This window comes from Haliotis cracherodii, unplaced genomic scaffold (genome assembly GCF_022045235.1).
Source record: "Haliotis cracherodii isolate W230 unplaced genomic scaffold, xgHalCrac1.p SCAF_6, whole genome shotgun sequence".
NCBI classification, from domain to species: domain Eukaryota; kingdom Metazoa; phylum Mollusca; class Gastropoda; order Lepetellida; family Haliotidae; genus Haliotis; species Haliotis cracherodii.
The window spans coordinates 34337045-34353423 of NW_027266319.1; the positions used below are offsets into that span (position 1 = coordinate 34337045).

Here is a 16379-nt window from a genome sequence, read left to right on the forward strand (position 1 = left end):
TTAATTTGACACTGACTTCAACTTTGTGCTGCAAGGACTGCCTTGTTTCCATGTTAACACTGAATGCCAAGGTTGCATTTGTTGGATGATACAGATGTCACCAAACGGACCAACAGTTCAGATCAAAATAATGTACTCATACTTAAACCTCTCTCAATATACGGAGTGAAAGACAATCACAAAGGAGTTAGTATGCAGCCAATTATGATCCACTGAAAGATTGTTTGGACACGTCAAACAATGTATGAGTAAATCCGAAAAACCATTGGGCAACAGAGTGTCTTTAATGTAGTAGCTGTAATGTCAGATATGTGAGACCATGTCACCTCATACCTCAGTAATTCATGAATTGATTTGTTTCATTGAAATACAACACAATAGACTGAGTAGGGGAATTGTTTTTTTAATGCAATTGGATCCTGGTGTTCCATACTCACCATTGACCTTGACCTACTTCTTATGAGGGTTTGGGGGTCACATGGTTGTGTCTTCATTGAACCTATATCGGGCCTGTCTGATGTCTTTTCACTTGCCCCTCGCCTGTCATTGTACGTATCTTCTGATGAAGGACTTGGCCTCTCTCCCGACCTTACTGTGGAATCAGAATGCAGCACATCCCTTTGAACATCACATGGTTTTTCCTGTGCTTTCATGAGCTTCCTATCATAGGATGTGCCATGCTGATCACGAGATCCTTCTGAAGATCTTTCTTGAGATCCATCCAGCAACTTCTCTCTGGATCCATCCTGTAACCTCTCTCTTAATCTATCCTGCGACCTCCCCCTGGATCCATAATGTGACTTCTCTCTTGATCTATCATGTGACCTCTCTTTCAATCCATCATGTGATCTCTCTCTCAATCTATTCTGCAACCTCTCCCTGGATCCATCCTGTGATCTCTCTCTTGACCTCTCACGAGACCGATCACTGGATCCATCCTGTGATCTCTCTCTCAGTCCATCCTGTGACCTCTCTCTCAGTCCATCCTGTGACCTCTCTCTCAGTCCATCCTGTGACCTCTCTCTCAGTCCATCCTGTGACCTCTCTCTCAGTCCATCCTGTGATCTCTCTCTCAGTCTATCCTGTGATATCTCTCTCAGTCCATCCTGTGACCTCTCTCTCAGTCCATCCTGTGACCTCTCTCTCAGTCCATCCTGTGACCTCTCTTTCAGTCCATCCTGTGATCTCTCTCTCAGTCCATCCTGTGACCTCTCTCTCAGTCCATCCTGTGATCTCTCTCTCAGTCCATCCTGTGATCTCTCTCTCAGTCTATCCTGTGATCTCTCTCTCAGTCCATCCTGTGACCTCTCTCTCAGTCCATCCTGTGACCTCTCTCTCAGTCCATCCTGTGATCTCTCTCTCAGTCTATCCTGTGATCTCTCTCTCAGTCCATCCTGTGACCTCTCTCTCAGTCCATCCTGTGACCTCTCTCTCAGTCCATCCTGTGACCTCTCTCTTGACCTCTCACGAGACTGATCACTGGATCTGCCCTGGGATGTATCACTTGAACCATCTGATGAACTTTCTCGAGATCTCTCCCAAGATGTATTGTCAAATCTTTCCTGTGAGTTTTTGTAAGAGGTACAAGCATTAGAAGACTTGTTGTAGAATCTGTTTCTTTGCCAGTCATTTGTCCTGTTAAATGGCCGCTGTATTCTGCCTCCAGTTTTATTTGACAGGGGTCTGAACTGCCACTGCCATCGTTTGGCCCGACTGACAGCGCGAGCTCCAAACAGACTATCTGAAAAACAGACAAAATACAAAACGGTGATTAGCTTGGAAGAGTGAGTTGGGTTTAACACTGCTTAGAGGAGTCACCTTGATGTTGGAGGAAAGCCTGAAGTGATGCAGATCTTAGATAAGGTGCTGAAAAACCTAGAAACATAACCAGGGTAAATCTGGCACTCAAACAGAATCAATCATGGCACACCATCTCTGTATAGCGAACAGCATCGCCTTAAACAATTGGACACCTGTGCCACTACACTGTAACAATGTACCACTGCACTGTAACAATGTACCACTACACTGTAAAAATGTACCACTACACTGTAACAATGTACTACTGCACTGTAACATTCACTGTAACAACATACTGCTACACTGTAACAATGTACCACTACTCTGTAACAATGTATTACTGCACTGTAACAATGTACCACTAGACTGTAACATTCACTGTAACAACGTACCACTACACTGTAACAATGTACCACTGCACTGTAACAATGTACCACTACACTGTAAAAATGTACCACTACACTGTAACAATGTACTACTGCACTGTAACATTCACTGTAACAACATACTGCTACACTGTAACAATGTACCACTACTCTGTAACAATGTATTACTGCACTGTAACAATGTACCACTAGACTGTAACATTCACTGTAACAACGTACCACTACACTGTAACAATCTACCACAGCACTGTAACAATGTACCACTACACTGTAACAACATACCACTACGCTGAAACAACGTACCACTACACTGTAACAATGTACCACTACACTGTAACAACATACCACTACGCTGAAACAACGTACCACTACACTGTTACAATGTACCACTACACTGTAACAACATACCACAGCACTGTAACAATGTACCACTACACTATAACAATGTATCATTCACTGTAACAACGTACCACTACACTGTAACAATGTACCACAGCACTGTAACAATGTACCACTACAGTGTAACAACATACCACTACACTGTAACAATTTACCACTACACTGTAACAATGTACCACTACACTGTAACAACATACCACTACGCTGAAACAACGTACCACTACACTGTTACAATGTACCACTACACTGTAACAACATACCACAGCACTGTAACAACGTACCACTACACTATAACAATGTATCATTCACTGTAACAACATACCATTACACTGTAACAATGTAACATTCACTGTAACAACGTACCAGGATACTGCTTCTTCTTCTGCTCCAGGTGGTACTTGAGTATATCCTTGTACCAGTCTACTCGCAAGTGATGCTGGCCCTTGTACTTGCAGCCATCAAACCTGAGAATACAAGATTCATGATACAAGTTACATGATACAAGATATAACACACATGATACAGGATAATTCTTGTACCAGTCTACTTGCAGAGGGTTCTCACCCTTATACTCCCAGCTGTAAAACCCGAAGAAAGTTCAGACATGATACAAGTTACATGATACAAGATATAACACACATGATACAAATGTAGAACAGGCAGAGTTTGTTGTACAAACAGGATGCTAGTCATTAAACACTAATCACAGACTGTCAGTTTTTATTTTAATTATTCACAATGTCTAGATCAAAGGTTGGCAATCCTGCTATTTTTGAAGGATTAACAGAAATAGCAGAAACTGCACGTGTTTAGCAGCAAAAATTCACAAAATAGCTAAACAGGGCAAACAAGTCCACATTTTAGTCTGTCAAAACATTTGTCATGCACCAATGTGCCAGTAGCTTTAGGTCATGTGCCATATACAGTAAACTACGGTTATAACGAACTCAAAGGGACCACTAATTTTCGTTCAGTATAACCGTAGTTCATAATAAGCATATATACAGAATGTATACAGCTTATATACAGCAAATGCCCGGGATAAAAAACCAAAACGTTATAGCAATCAATTCGTCATAAGCACGTTTGTTTCAAAAGTAGTTTACTGTAGTTTGTTTGGGCGATTATGAAGCACTTTCTCTGGAATATTCAAATACTTTCTACGAACAAAATTAATTTTTCTCTCTCGGAAATTGACTAAAAGTATCCAGGAAAATTGATATTCACAACAAAATCAATTCTTTCAGTTTGCTTGCCCTTTTCATAAGTCTTTCCAAGGATTCAAGCTTCTGGTCATAAATGTGGTCTCGTACCAATGTATAATTAATAAAACACGTTCTACCAACACTATGTAGTTTTCATAAAACACAACTCTAAGTAGGATAAAGTAGGCGGTAATGATAAATATTTTTAAAAATCAAGAAAATATGGTTTCAGCATTCAGTATTTGAAATAACAAAATATTGCTACAGATGACACTGATAAGTTTCTGATTTTTCCAGACAGGCATGATTAAATAAAATTCAAATAAAATACAATAGAAGCTGTTGTAAGATGTGTTCTTTAAGAATGGGCAGGTTTTAAGCATAATAATAATAGTAAATAAATAAATAAATAAATAAATAAAGATAGATAGATAGATAGATAGATAGATAGATAGATAGACAGACAGACAGACAGACAGACAGACAGACAGACAGACTAATAAATAAAGAAATTAAATTACAATATATATTGTTTCAAATGGATACTGCATTAATCCAGCAATACTGACTCTGACTCATTTAGCTAGACTAAAATCTAGTCTCTGAAATGAACATATCGTACATAAAAACAGTTGTTCAGTTATCTTAATAAAAATATAATAAAAAGGAGCCCAGTGACTCTCTTCATTTTCAGATACTGGAGTGATCTAGACTTGCCAAACACTATAGACTTGCATGGGCTGTATTTGATATAAATTTTTTATCAGGGTCTGTAAGACAGACTATCATTTAGCCAACACATGACACACGAAAAAACGTTTTTGTGTAACAGTTTGGTGTATATTTATTCAAAACTACATGACACGGAAACTATAGAATATCATATTTCATATCCAACCAGGGTGACCTACCTTACATTGCCGTGAAAAGTATTGCTCGGACTGGAATCACCTCCACACATGCCGAAAATCAATATCACATCTATTCTTTTCTAATATTCTAAACTAAGTGCCCTTAGCAGGCAAACTGGGGGGAAAATCATTATTATGTTCAAAATTGAGATTTTTTTGGCTCTGTTTTAAGTCAGAGGTATTTGAATAATGTACTTTCATATAACATTCAAAACAATAATGTTGACCAAAGCCTCATACCCTTCACTGGTCCGTTATCAGTGAGTGAGTGAGTGAGTTGGGTTTAACGCCGCTTTTAACAGTATTCCAGTTATATCAGTGTGTCAGCTTAATGTGGGAGGAAAGCCCAAAGTGATGCAGGTCTCAGACGTTTACCACTTCGGTGAAACCCAGGAGCACGGGTATGGTGCTGACAAACCTAGAAACATAATATGCAAACCAGGAATCGAACCCACAATCATAGGTTTCTGACGTGCCCAAAGGGACGCAACTCTGCACAGCAAATCGCGGCACCTTAGACAACTGGGTCCCCCATGCCACCCACCCCTATCCCCACCCCTTATCAGTGACATACAAGTCACTCTACAAATGACGTGAGTTATACAGTATTGGCAGGAACTGGAAGAAGGTGAAATGAAATGATGTGACTAGAAATAAGAAATATGTTGTTTAGCATTGCAGTCAGATATTTCAACCATATCACAGTCTGGACCAGCCAATCCACTGATTGATGTCATGAGCATTGATTGTCGAGTGAGTGAGTGTGAGGGAGGGACAGAGGGAACGAGTGAGGTGAAATGGGTTTAAACTTCGCATCCATGATTATTGCACTTATATAGGAAGGCGTTTATGCGTGAGTGTCTGCTTGTACTGGTCTGGATTGATCACGAGTTCATAGTACTAGCTTACTGAGATACCTTGCCGCAGTTTAACATGAATACCCCACTCAGACACAGTATACTGACTACGAGCTGACCAGTCCTTGTTTTAGCCTCTTAATGCCGAGCACAAGGGTGGGAAACAACAAGTACCATCAGTTAGCCAGTCAGTGAAATTGGTTTTTATCCACTTTGAATAGACTTTCACTCATATCCATTGTGTCAGCTTGACAAGCACAGGTATGATGCTGACAATCTTGAGACATCATCAGGGCAATTCTGGGATACGTTTCTGGCATGTTTGGCAAACTATGGTGCCTTAGACATTGCCTGCAGTGGTTTACAGAGTGAATGAGTGAGTGAATATTAGTCATTTACTGATTTGAGAATTCAGTTTTCTACTTTCCAATATTTCTATACTTTTTATCTTTGGAAATCACCAAATCATCAAAGTTGTGGTTTAACCCCACTTTTAACAGTATTCCAGTTTAATCGTGGCGTATCAGCTTAATGTAGGGGGAAAGCCCAAAGTGATGCAGGTCTCAGACGTTTACCACTTTGGTGAGACCCACAAGGGATGGTGCTGACAAAACCTAGAAACATTGGGGAGTGCTATATTCAAACCCACAATCAAGGTTCCTTGTGTGCCCAAGGGACACAACTCTGCACTGTGAATTGTGCGCCCGAGATGACTGGGCCATCCGTGCCCCCTGGTTAAAGTTTTAGACATTACAATGGTATATTTGAGTTGCTATGGCAACCTTAGCCTCTATACTTTAATCTTAACATCAAATGTAACATAATACAGCACATAAACCCTACCTCTCTTCACAATAATACGCTTCCTCTCTGACACTGTAATAATCTGCAACTACTACATTCATAAATCATTTATAATATTGTTGGGACAGTCATATGATATTGTTTGGACCATCATATATGATATTGTTAGGACAGTCATATATGATATTGTTAGGACAGTCATATATGATATTGTTAGGACAGTCATATTGGATATTGTTAGGACAGTCATATATGATATCATCTATAATATTGTTAGGACAGTCACATATGATATTGTTTGGACAGTCATATATGATATTGTTAGGACAGTCATATATGATATTGTTAGGACAGCCATATATGATATTGTTAGGACAGTCATATATAATATTGTTAGGACAGTCATATATGTTATTGTTAGGACAGTCATATATGATATTGTTAGGACAGTCATATATGATATTGTTAGGACAGCCATATATGATATTGATAGGACAGTCATATATAATATTGTTAGGACAGTCATATATGATATTGTTAGGACAGTCATATATGATATTGTTAGGACAGTCATATATGATATTGTTAGGACAGCCATACATGATATTGATAGGACAGTCATATATAATATTGTTAGGACAGTCATATATGATATTGTTAGGACAGCCATATCTCTGGTAAGCCAGGATAAGTTGAGTTGTGACAATTAAACCCGTATGACTATTTATGAGGTCCGCTGGTATGATGGATATGTGTGTGTATCGGCTAAGAGATCTGGTATCAACTTGTCACACCGACCTCTCAATAGTCTTATGAGCAACACTTGTGTCCTTGAGAGCAGTGGTGAATCCATTCGTGACCATCTCGTGTTTTTCTGCAACAAGCCGAATGGCGACTCGTGCCCCTGTCGTGGCCATCTTTGCGACCGGGTTCCGTCTAAGAGTAAAGCATGTATATTTCCCCATATATTGTATGTATTTCAGATGAAATTTAAAGCATATCGGGACATGCGATTTATACAGTATGATTGAACACATTTAACCGCATCTTGGGTATATTTTAGATGCAAGACATATGTAAACTAAAAAAAAATCCTGAGGATTCTTTGACAGAACATGAAGTCATAGGCGCATTTTGATTAGTTTGTCGTAATTTCGCACATAACATTCATTGATAGAGAGATAGGCAGGTTACGGAAAGGGGCAAGTGGTGTGAATGTAGTAGATCCAGAGGGGGATTTCTGGGGGTAGCCATCCCCCTTTTTGCCTTACATCTGATGAGGTGAGCTGAGGTGAAATGGGGCTTAACGTTGTGTCCAAGATTATTACACTTATATAGCGCCGTCCACGCATGTGTGTGTGTGGCTGACTAATGCCGATTTTATAGTGATAGCCTACTATGATGCCATGTCGCAGTTTAACATGAATACCACACTCAGACACAGTATACTGACTCCGAGTCAACCGGTCCTTTTTTTTTTAGCCCCTTAATGCCGAGCGCCAGGTAAGGTAAGAATAAGTACCATCTCTTAACGTCTTTTGGTACAACGGGGCCGGGGATCAAACCCCGAACATTCCTCTCTCCAGACAGATGCTCTACCATCAGACCACGGAGAGGGACTTACATCTGATGACACTTTGTATGCACATTTCCTGCCATGATAACATGATAGCAGGTGCCTGGTGGTTAGAAACGACCAGGGGTACAAAATATCCCAACAATACAATTGCACAGGCTTTATTATTTCAATTTGGAAATGCCCAATTATGTTCACTTTTAACAAACAGAAATCTAAAAGTTTGTATTCTGAATACAGAAGTTTGTCCAGTAGATATCATATTGGAGTAGAGAGAGAGATTAAACAAAATTAACCTGATTGTGATGCATCCCTCACATCAACATCGGTTCATAATTAGGCATTTAATTTTTAAAAACATGCTTATACTGTTCCAACACAAAATTCCACAAATTCGAAAAAAACATAATTTTAGAACGACCTATTTTTCTTTTCACCAAGTATGTTTTCTAATTACAGTAATGAAAACTTGCAAAGAAGGGCAACATTGGGAAAGCCATCTTCCCGAGGCAATGGAGTTTACTGTCTGTTAAAGTCCAGTTTCCACCCTTTCTGAACTAGGCTGGTATTATGGAGTTACATTTTGGCTGGACTAACGAGTCTATGCATAGTCCAATCAAAATCGCGCAACAAAATTGAAACCTGGTTTGTAAACTGTCGTACAGATTTCGGACGATTGCAGGATTTGCAAAGCATGTGCACCGCCAACTCGTTGTCAACAGATGATCTCCAAATATTTTCATGTTTGAATCAAGGTGCTCACGTGATTTGATGCACCTCGCGATGTAAGACCCGTTTTATCACAATATAGATCTTGATTCTCAATCAGATCGTCTTGAGTGGGCAAAGCCATTTTGTTTGAAACAATTGCAAGTGATACGAGAGGTGGGTTGTTGTCTTGGTGCCCCAGAGCAGCCAGCCTAACCCTAGCTAGGCTAAGGATAAGACCTCTCTTTCTCTCCTCACTGGACCAAGGCTTATATAGCCAAGGTCACCTGACATTTAGTAAGTAATAAATATAAATGTAAACAGTAAATCATCAGTGACATACTTGCACATCTCGTTCAGGATGGCAGATGGTCGATGTACACAAAAATGGGGATTAACAAATAGGATTAGCATCTTATAAATAACAGCAATTAAGTGTTTCAAGGCATATAGATGTCATGGCTCCAGGGTAATGAGCCTTTGCAATTAAATGTTCTTAAGACAATGGGTGTCGTAAATCAGTTGCTATGACAGGGACATAAAACTAATTCTACCATGAATTTGGAATTTACTCGATTCTGATTGGTCAATCAGAGGCTATAAAATCACAATAAACCCCCTCTGATTGAAACAGATGGTTTGACGGCCGCATCACCGCGGAAGCTAATATTCATAGAATAGTACTATTTTCAGTCATTGTCGGTAGGCATATTTAAATTACTATATCTACAATTACAGGTTACAAAATGCACAGATGCCGTTACTACAATATTCAAAGGATGTGTGGCAATACATTTCGTGCAGAAAAACACGACAGAAATCAACAAAGGGAATGTATTTACGTTTTGGAGACAACAGAGGGCTTGAAATTTTGGCGCTTTTCTATATACGACTGTGACGTCACATATTTTGCGTCACAATGAGTGATATGACGTCATAATTGTGACATGAGATGTAGAGCAAAAGCCTTGAGATGGCCACCTCATGTTAGCTTACCAAGTTGCCGTGCTTATATGCCTGTCATATGTTCGAGTGAAGTATTTGGGAGTAAACAAACTGCTTGAGTATATACAGAACCATATTTTATTCGCTGATTCCATAATTCAGATAGATAACCCACTCAAAACATTGAACTCAACCCATTCCACTTCACTCAGTATATTTTCTAACACCAAAGAGTTCGCGTTTTATTTAGTCATGGTAGAATGGAGATAAACATACTGTGTTTTCAATGTAGAGCTAGGTTACCTGTAGATTTAACCCCGCTAAATTGAATTTGGAACCGAAAGCACAGCTCTACATTGAAAACACAGTATGTTTATCTCCTAAATAGCCCCTGGTACCAAGTAACGATGGAGCCCAGGAATTCCAGTCTAGTTCTCGCCACGAGAAGATGGGGGAAAATAAACATGTCTTTTTTCATTATTTCATAACTTCTTTACATTTCGTATTTTGACAGTTTGACAGAGTGGACATAGTGTAGGGATAACAACTTCTTAAATGTACTATTACAGCGATGTTTCAGTACTATAAGTTGTGGCAGGATCATGAGAGGTATATGGAGTTTTATGCATCCCAAGTTAGAGAGTGAGTGAGTGAGTTGGGTTTAACGCCGCTTTTAACAGTATTCCAGTTATATCGCGGCGTGTCAGCTTAATGTGGGAGGAAAGCCCGAAGTGATGCAGGTCTCAGACGTTTACCACTTCGGTGAAACCCACGAGCACGGGTATGGTGCTGACAAACCTAGAAACATAATCGGGGCGAACCGGGATTCGAACCCACAATCATAGGTTTCTGGCGTGCCCAAGGGACGCAACTCTGCACAGCGAATCGCGGGGCCTTAGACGACTGGGCCACCCGTGCCACCCGTGCCCCCCCTCCCAAGTATTATACCACGAGCTGGATGGACATAAAACCACATGTACCCTGATTGATCCTGCTACAACGAATTTATCTTACCGACATGTTTTGATGTGACATTGTAAAAGTATTACCGTATTCGAAGTAATAAGCGCCCCACTCTAATAAGCGCCCGAGGCGATATTTGTTCATATATTGGCTAGAGAACAATCCCAATTCCCAATGTACACAAGACTTATTTATTCGTGTATAATACGCACTCGTGTGTTATATGCACCCTTAATCACGGGGGAATTAAATTCTGGAAAAATATATCTTTCGTGTATAATATGCACAAACTTTTCTTTTGTATGATTTCAGGCTGTCAGCTTAAGCCACGAAATTTACGATCTTTCAACTCTTTCACCAAATTATATTCTATTAAGAGCCCCCTATTTCTAATTTTGAGAGCGCCCTGGGCGCATATTACGTCAAATATGGTAACACCAATTCAAAACTGATAGAAAACAGCTGTTTGATTGAGCTGATGCAGATCCTTATACCATTGTTAAGCAGTAGTTCTTGACAACAGTTTAAGGATCTATACCAAATTCTGTCCACTTTGTCACGTGCCAACATAAAAAAAATACCACTCAAACAATTTTATTCAGTTCAGACAAAACAAACCTTTAACGAATTAGTTTAAACATCGGGGCTTTTTTGTTTGACCCGATTACATTCACTAGATTCAGTTGCTTTTTACCCTTATTTACATCAAACCATCTATTTATTTCTTTGTTCCATATATGGGTAAATTACCGGTTGCCATGGCAACAACACATCCAATACCCATGTAAATACCAGCATCCTGCTCTCTGATCAACGAAACCTTGGCACTCCATTGAACACAGTTGTGCTGTTTTTATTGATAAGGTGATCATGGTAATGTTTTAATAATTAGAGCAGTTGATTTCAGTTATATTTTGAGAAAAATCTTAAAGGAGATTATTAACTCCGAGAATATAACATACGTATGTTGGGGTGGATCTTAAATATGATTTCTACGAAAGAAGAAATGATGAGCGCATTTACATTCATTTGAAGTGGTGTTTATATTTGTCTGTGTAATTTAACTTAAATCATAAACTTGTTACTTGATCATAAAGTATTTTATAATCTTCAAAATAAAAAAAACTGCAAATTGTTCCTAAAAAATATTTTTAGGGAATAATATTTCGTGGGTGATTGTTTACATTGGAATACATTGAAATGTAAACAAAATATAGGCCATTGCTTTATATTATTCCCTTTACAGATTTTTAAAGATATGACAAAGTGCAGGAAACATTTCATATCCAGTTTTGATATTACTTGTATTAGGATGCAATATTTGTTTCCATGGAAGTGCAAAACTTTTAAAATTATATTATATGTATCGCAAATATCTTTCACAATTTTGAAAGCAATACAAAACACGAACCAGTAATTTAGGGTACATATATGGTACATGTTATAACCAGGGTATTTTGCACTGTGGAAATCTGTTCTGAGAAAAATATGGCACTATAACCAGGGGCAGGCATTAAACACACATACCTTACCATATATACATATACATGAACACTTCCCTTGTTCATTTAAGAAACTATATTCATCAATAAGTTAATTTGCTAAGTTGACAAAAACAGGTCAAACATCTACACATCCATGGACAAATACAGGTCAAACATCTACACATCCATGGACAAATACAGGTCAAACATCTACACATCCATGGACAAATACAGGTCAAACATCTACACATCCATGGACAAATACAGGTCAAACATCTACACATCCATGGACAAATACAGGTCAATCATCTACACATCCATGGACAAATACAGGTCAAACATCTACTTGGCCGATGGTCGAACAAGGGGTCTGAGTCTGGATTGTTATTTCCTGCCCTGCAATATGAAGAACTCATGCAAAAATACCAATATTCATTTTCATTCCAAAGATTATCAATCTCATTAAAATCAGATCTTAGTTCTCGCTACCGCTAAGCAAAGATCTGAAGACATCCCATTACGGGTCACGTCAGACCGACCTTCGGCAAACTTTGACCGACCAATGGAATGACCAATCAGAAGGCAGCTTCATCGTGCTTTATGGCACAAATTTCAAATTGGCGACTATGCTTCGAAACATATTTTGACAAATTCTCAATTACAAATTTGAAACCTGAACAAAAAACATCCCGGAATGGCTAACAGATGGTCTAGATCATAAGGATTCAGCTGTTAAACCCGTAACTATCGTTCGAAATACCCCATGTTAAAGTTTACGAGATTGCATGAATAGAAATCACATTCCGACTGTCACGTTCATAATCTGGTAAGCGATGTACCGATTGGTCGGATGAAAGGTCGTTCGGACGTGACCCCTAATGGGATGTCTTCAGATCTTTGTTTAGCGGTAGCGAGAACTTAGATCTGATTTTAATGAGATTGAAAGATTATTTGCTCCTCAAGAATACACATGGAACCTACTTGTTTATGGCTTGTTCAGCCTCCTCCGTCTTTTCAAAGCGTAACACAAGGAATATGCCATTGGGACGCACTTTGTGAATCACGATCGAGCAATGCCCACACTCACCAGCAAACATATCTCTGAAAGAAATAAGCGATGTTAAAGTCTTAAGCTATAAGGGATATGTTTCCTAGTGGTCAAGTGGTCTTGTACATGGTGTGGGTTTGTTGGGATACACCACAGTCAGCAAGAATCCTCCAAGGTCATGAAGATCTGTATAATGATCAAGTCTGGGCAAGTGGTCAGTCACTTGATAAATGGCCAGCCCATCACAGTACAATAACATACAATCATTCACTGAATCTGACCAGTTTCCTGAGGAAGTGTGGACCCATTCTGACCAGATATTCCTGTCTTATGACAAACGTGAGGGATCTATTTTGTCCCGGAGTTATATGGGTTATATAGTCTGGTGGGTTATTGGGACAATCAACCAAATCCTGTTTCACCTGCCAATAATCCACCAAATCCATAGAGTTCTATCACTTATCCATCAAACCCTGCACAGACAAGTTCATAATCCACCAAACCCTGTATCCACCCATCATAATCAACTATAATCCACCAAACCCTGTATCCACCTAACCCTGTATCCACCTAATCCTGTATCCACCCATCATTATCAACCAAACCCTGTATCCACCCATCATAATCCACCAAACCCTGTATCCACCCAACATAATCCACCAAACCCTGTATCCACCTAACCATAACCCACCTAACCCTGTATCCACCCAACATAATCTACCAAACCCTGTATCCACCAAACAATAATCCACCAAACCCTGTATCCACCCATCATAATCAACTATAATCCACCAAACTCTGAATCCACCCAACATAATCCACCAAACCCTGTATCCACCCAACATAATCCACCAAACCCTGTATCCACCCATCATAATTAACTATAATCCACCAAACCCTGTATCCAACCAACATAATCAACCAAACCCTGTATCCACCCATCATAATCAACTATAATCCACCAAACCCTGTATCCACCTAACCATAACCCACCTAACCCTGTATCCACCCAACATAATCCACCAAACCCTGTATCCACCCAACATAATCCACCAAACCCTGTATCCACCAAACATAATCCACCAAACCCTGTATCCACCTAATCTTGTATCCACCCAACATAATCCACCAAACCCTGTATCCACCAAACATGATCCACCAAACCCTGTATCCACCAAACATAATCTACCAAACCCTGTATCCACCCACCATAATCTACCTAACCCTGTATCCACCCACCATAATCCACCAAACCCTGTATATCCACCAACCACAATCCACCAAACCTTGTATCCACCCACCATAATCTACCTAACCCTGTATCCACCCACCATAATCCACCAAACCTTGTATCCACCCACCATAATCCACCTAACCCTGTATCCACCCACATTAATCTACCTAACCCTGTATCCACCCACCATAATCCACCAAACCTTGTATCCACCCACCATAATCTACCTAACCCTGTATCCACCCACCATTATCTACCAAACCCTGTATCCACCCACCATAATCCACCAAACCCTGTATCCACCCACCATAATCCACCAAACCCTGTATCCACCCACCATAATCTACCTAACCCTGTAGCCACCCACCACAATCCACCAAACCCTGTAGCCACCCACCACAATCCACCAAACCCTGTATCCACCCACCATAATCCACCAAACCCTGTATCCACCCACCATTATCTACCAAACCCTGTATCCACCCACCATAATCCACCAAATCTTGTATCCACCCACCGTAATCCACCAAACCCTGTATCCACCCACCATAATCCACTAAACCCTGTATCCACCCACCATGCAGTAATCCACTAATATCTACCTACCAAAAATCCACTGATTAAACTTACTATATTGCACACTGATTAAACTCACGTGTGAATATACAGTAACTTTGACTCAACAACCAAACACAATCGTACGTGACAATGTGTGTGTAACTGTGGTAGAAACATTTCCTGTTTTCACATACATAAGCACACAGATAGGACATGGTTGCACAATGTATCCTCCATCACACTGGCCACCCGGCCGATAAAGCTGTATAATCCATACACATCAGAATCTCCAGAACGCTATTTACAGGCGACATGAATACAAATCATTGGTTCATGTGGTTTTTTTTGTTCAAGCTGTTGTAAAAATCGATCAGCCATATCTGGATATTGATGTTTACCTTACATTATCTGGCGATGCGTTTCTGGGTAAACCTCTCACGAACACGCTGTGTCGGCTCGCTGGAACCAGGGCCATGTCGACGTTGAGTTTACGATACCCATGCCGCGGCAACGGTGGTGGAGGCATGTCTGGCTGTCTGTAGCCGACCCCAGGCCGCCTCAAGTGTACAATATGTTGGTTGTTTTCCTTCCTGTTCCTGTCCGCTCGTTGTGTCAGTTCACAGCAACTGGTATGTCACAAATAGCAATCTTCGATATCGCGGCTCTTCTCATTCATTCATTATGCAAAGCGTTTGATCGATCAATTTGAAATATACAAGCGTCGCCAGGCCACGCCCCCTTTCTGTGAAGCACGTGCATGGATAGTTGGTGGGAGATGAGACAAATCACTTATTGTTGCAGTTCTCGACATATGGACACATGATAAGGTCTTCTCAAGGACACATGCAACACGGAAATATTAATGATTTTCTTTGTTCGCGAAACAGACATGTTCGTATATATATATGCATATATGTATGTTTCGCGAACAAAGAAAATCAGAGAGAGAGAGAGTGTGTGTGTGTGTGTGTATGTGTGGTGAGTATGTGTGTGTGTGCGCGTGTGTTTGTTTTGGAAGTCACTGTATTTCCAAAATGCACGTATGCACGACAGCAATCAATTGGTAATGGTGCTGTCATGCGTGATTTTTCCAAGCGGAGATTGCCCTGTGCGGACATCAGCTGGGAAGGAAGACGTGAGTGAGTGAGGGTTGGTAAACGGCACTGTCAGCCGTGTATGAGCAAAATGTCACGATGACCCGTAAACGATCCAACCGTGGCCAGAAAAGACAATCTTTTAGTGGTATGTGGGGCGAAGTGTTTGAGAGCTCGTGCAGTCATACATGTGGTTGGTACACAAGGACACACAGTCACACATTAAACTGTCTCACTCCGCTATGTTTTGTTTGTTTGTTGTTTATCGCCGCACTCAGCAATATTCCAGCTATATGTAGGGGGTCTGTAAAATAATCGAGTCTGGACCAGACAATCCAGTAAATGACATCCTGAGCACCGATCCACGCAATTGGGATCGATGACATGCATCAACCAAGTCAGGGAGC

At 40.2% G+C, this 16379-nt stretch overlaps 1 protein-coding gene across 1 annotated transcript in view; it reads right to left on the minus strand.

Moving 5' to 3' along the window:
• Positions 1–15539, minus strand: part of LOC139445943 (serine/arginine repetitive matrix protein 2-like) — a 32676-nt gene extending 17137 nt beyond the window's left edge. The window contains exons 1-4 of the mRNA XM_071227193.1: positions 15277–15539; positions 13020–13139; positions 2949–3049; positions 438–1741 (exon numbers count right to left, since the gene is read on the minus strand). Coding sequence (XP_071083294.1) covers positions 438–1741; positions 2949–3049; positions 13020–13139; positions 15277–15404 — 1653 coding nt within the window. The 5' untranslated portion in view covers positions 15405–15539. The remainder of the gene's footprint in view (positions 1–437; positions 1742–2948; positions 3050–13019; positions 13140–15276) is intronic.
• Between the last annotated feature and the right edge of the window lie 840 nt (positions 15540–16379).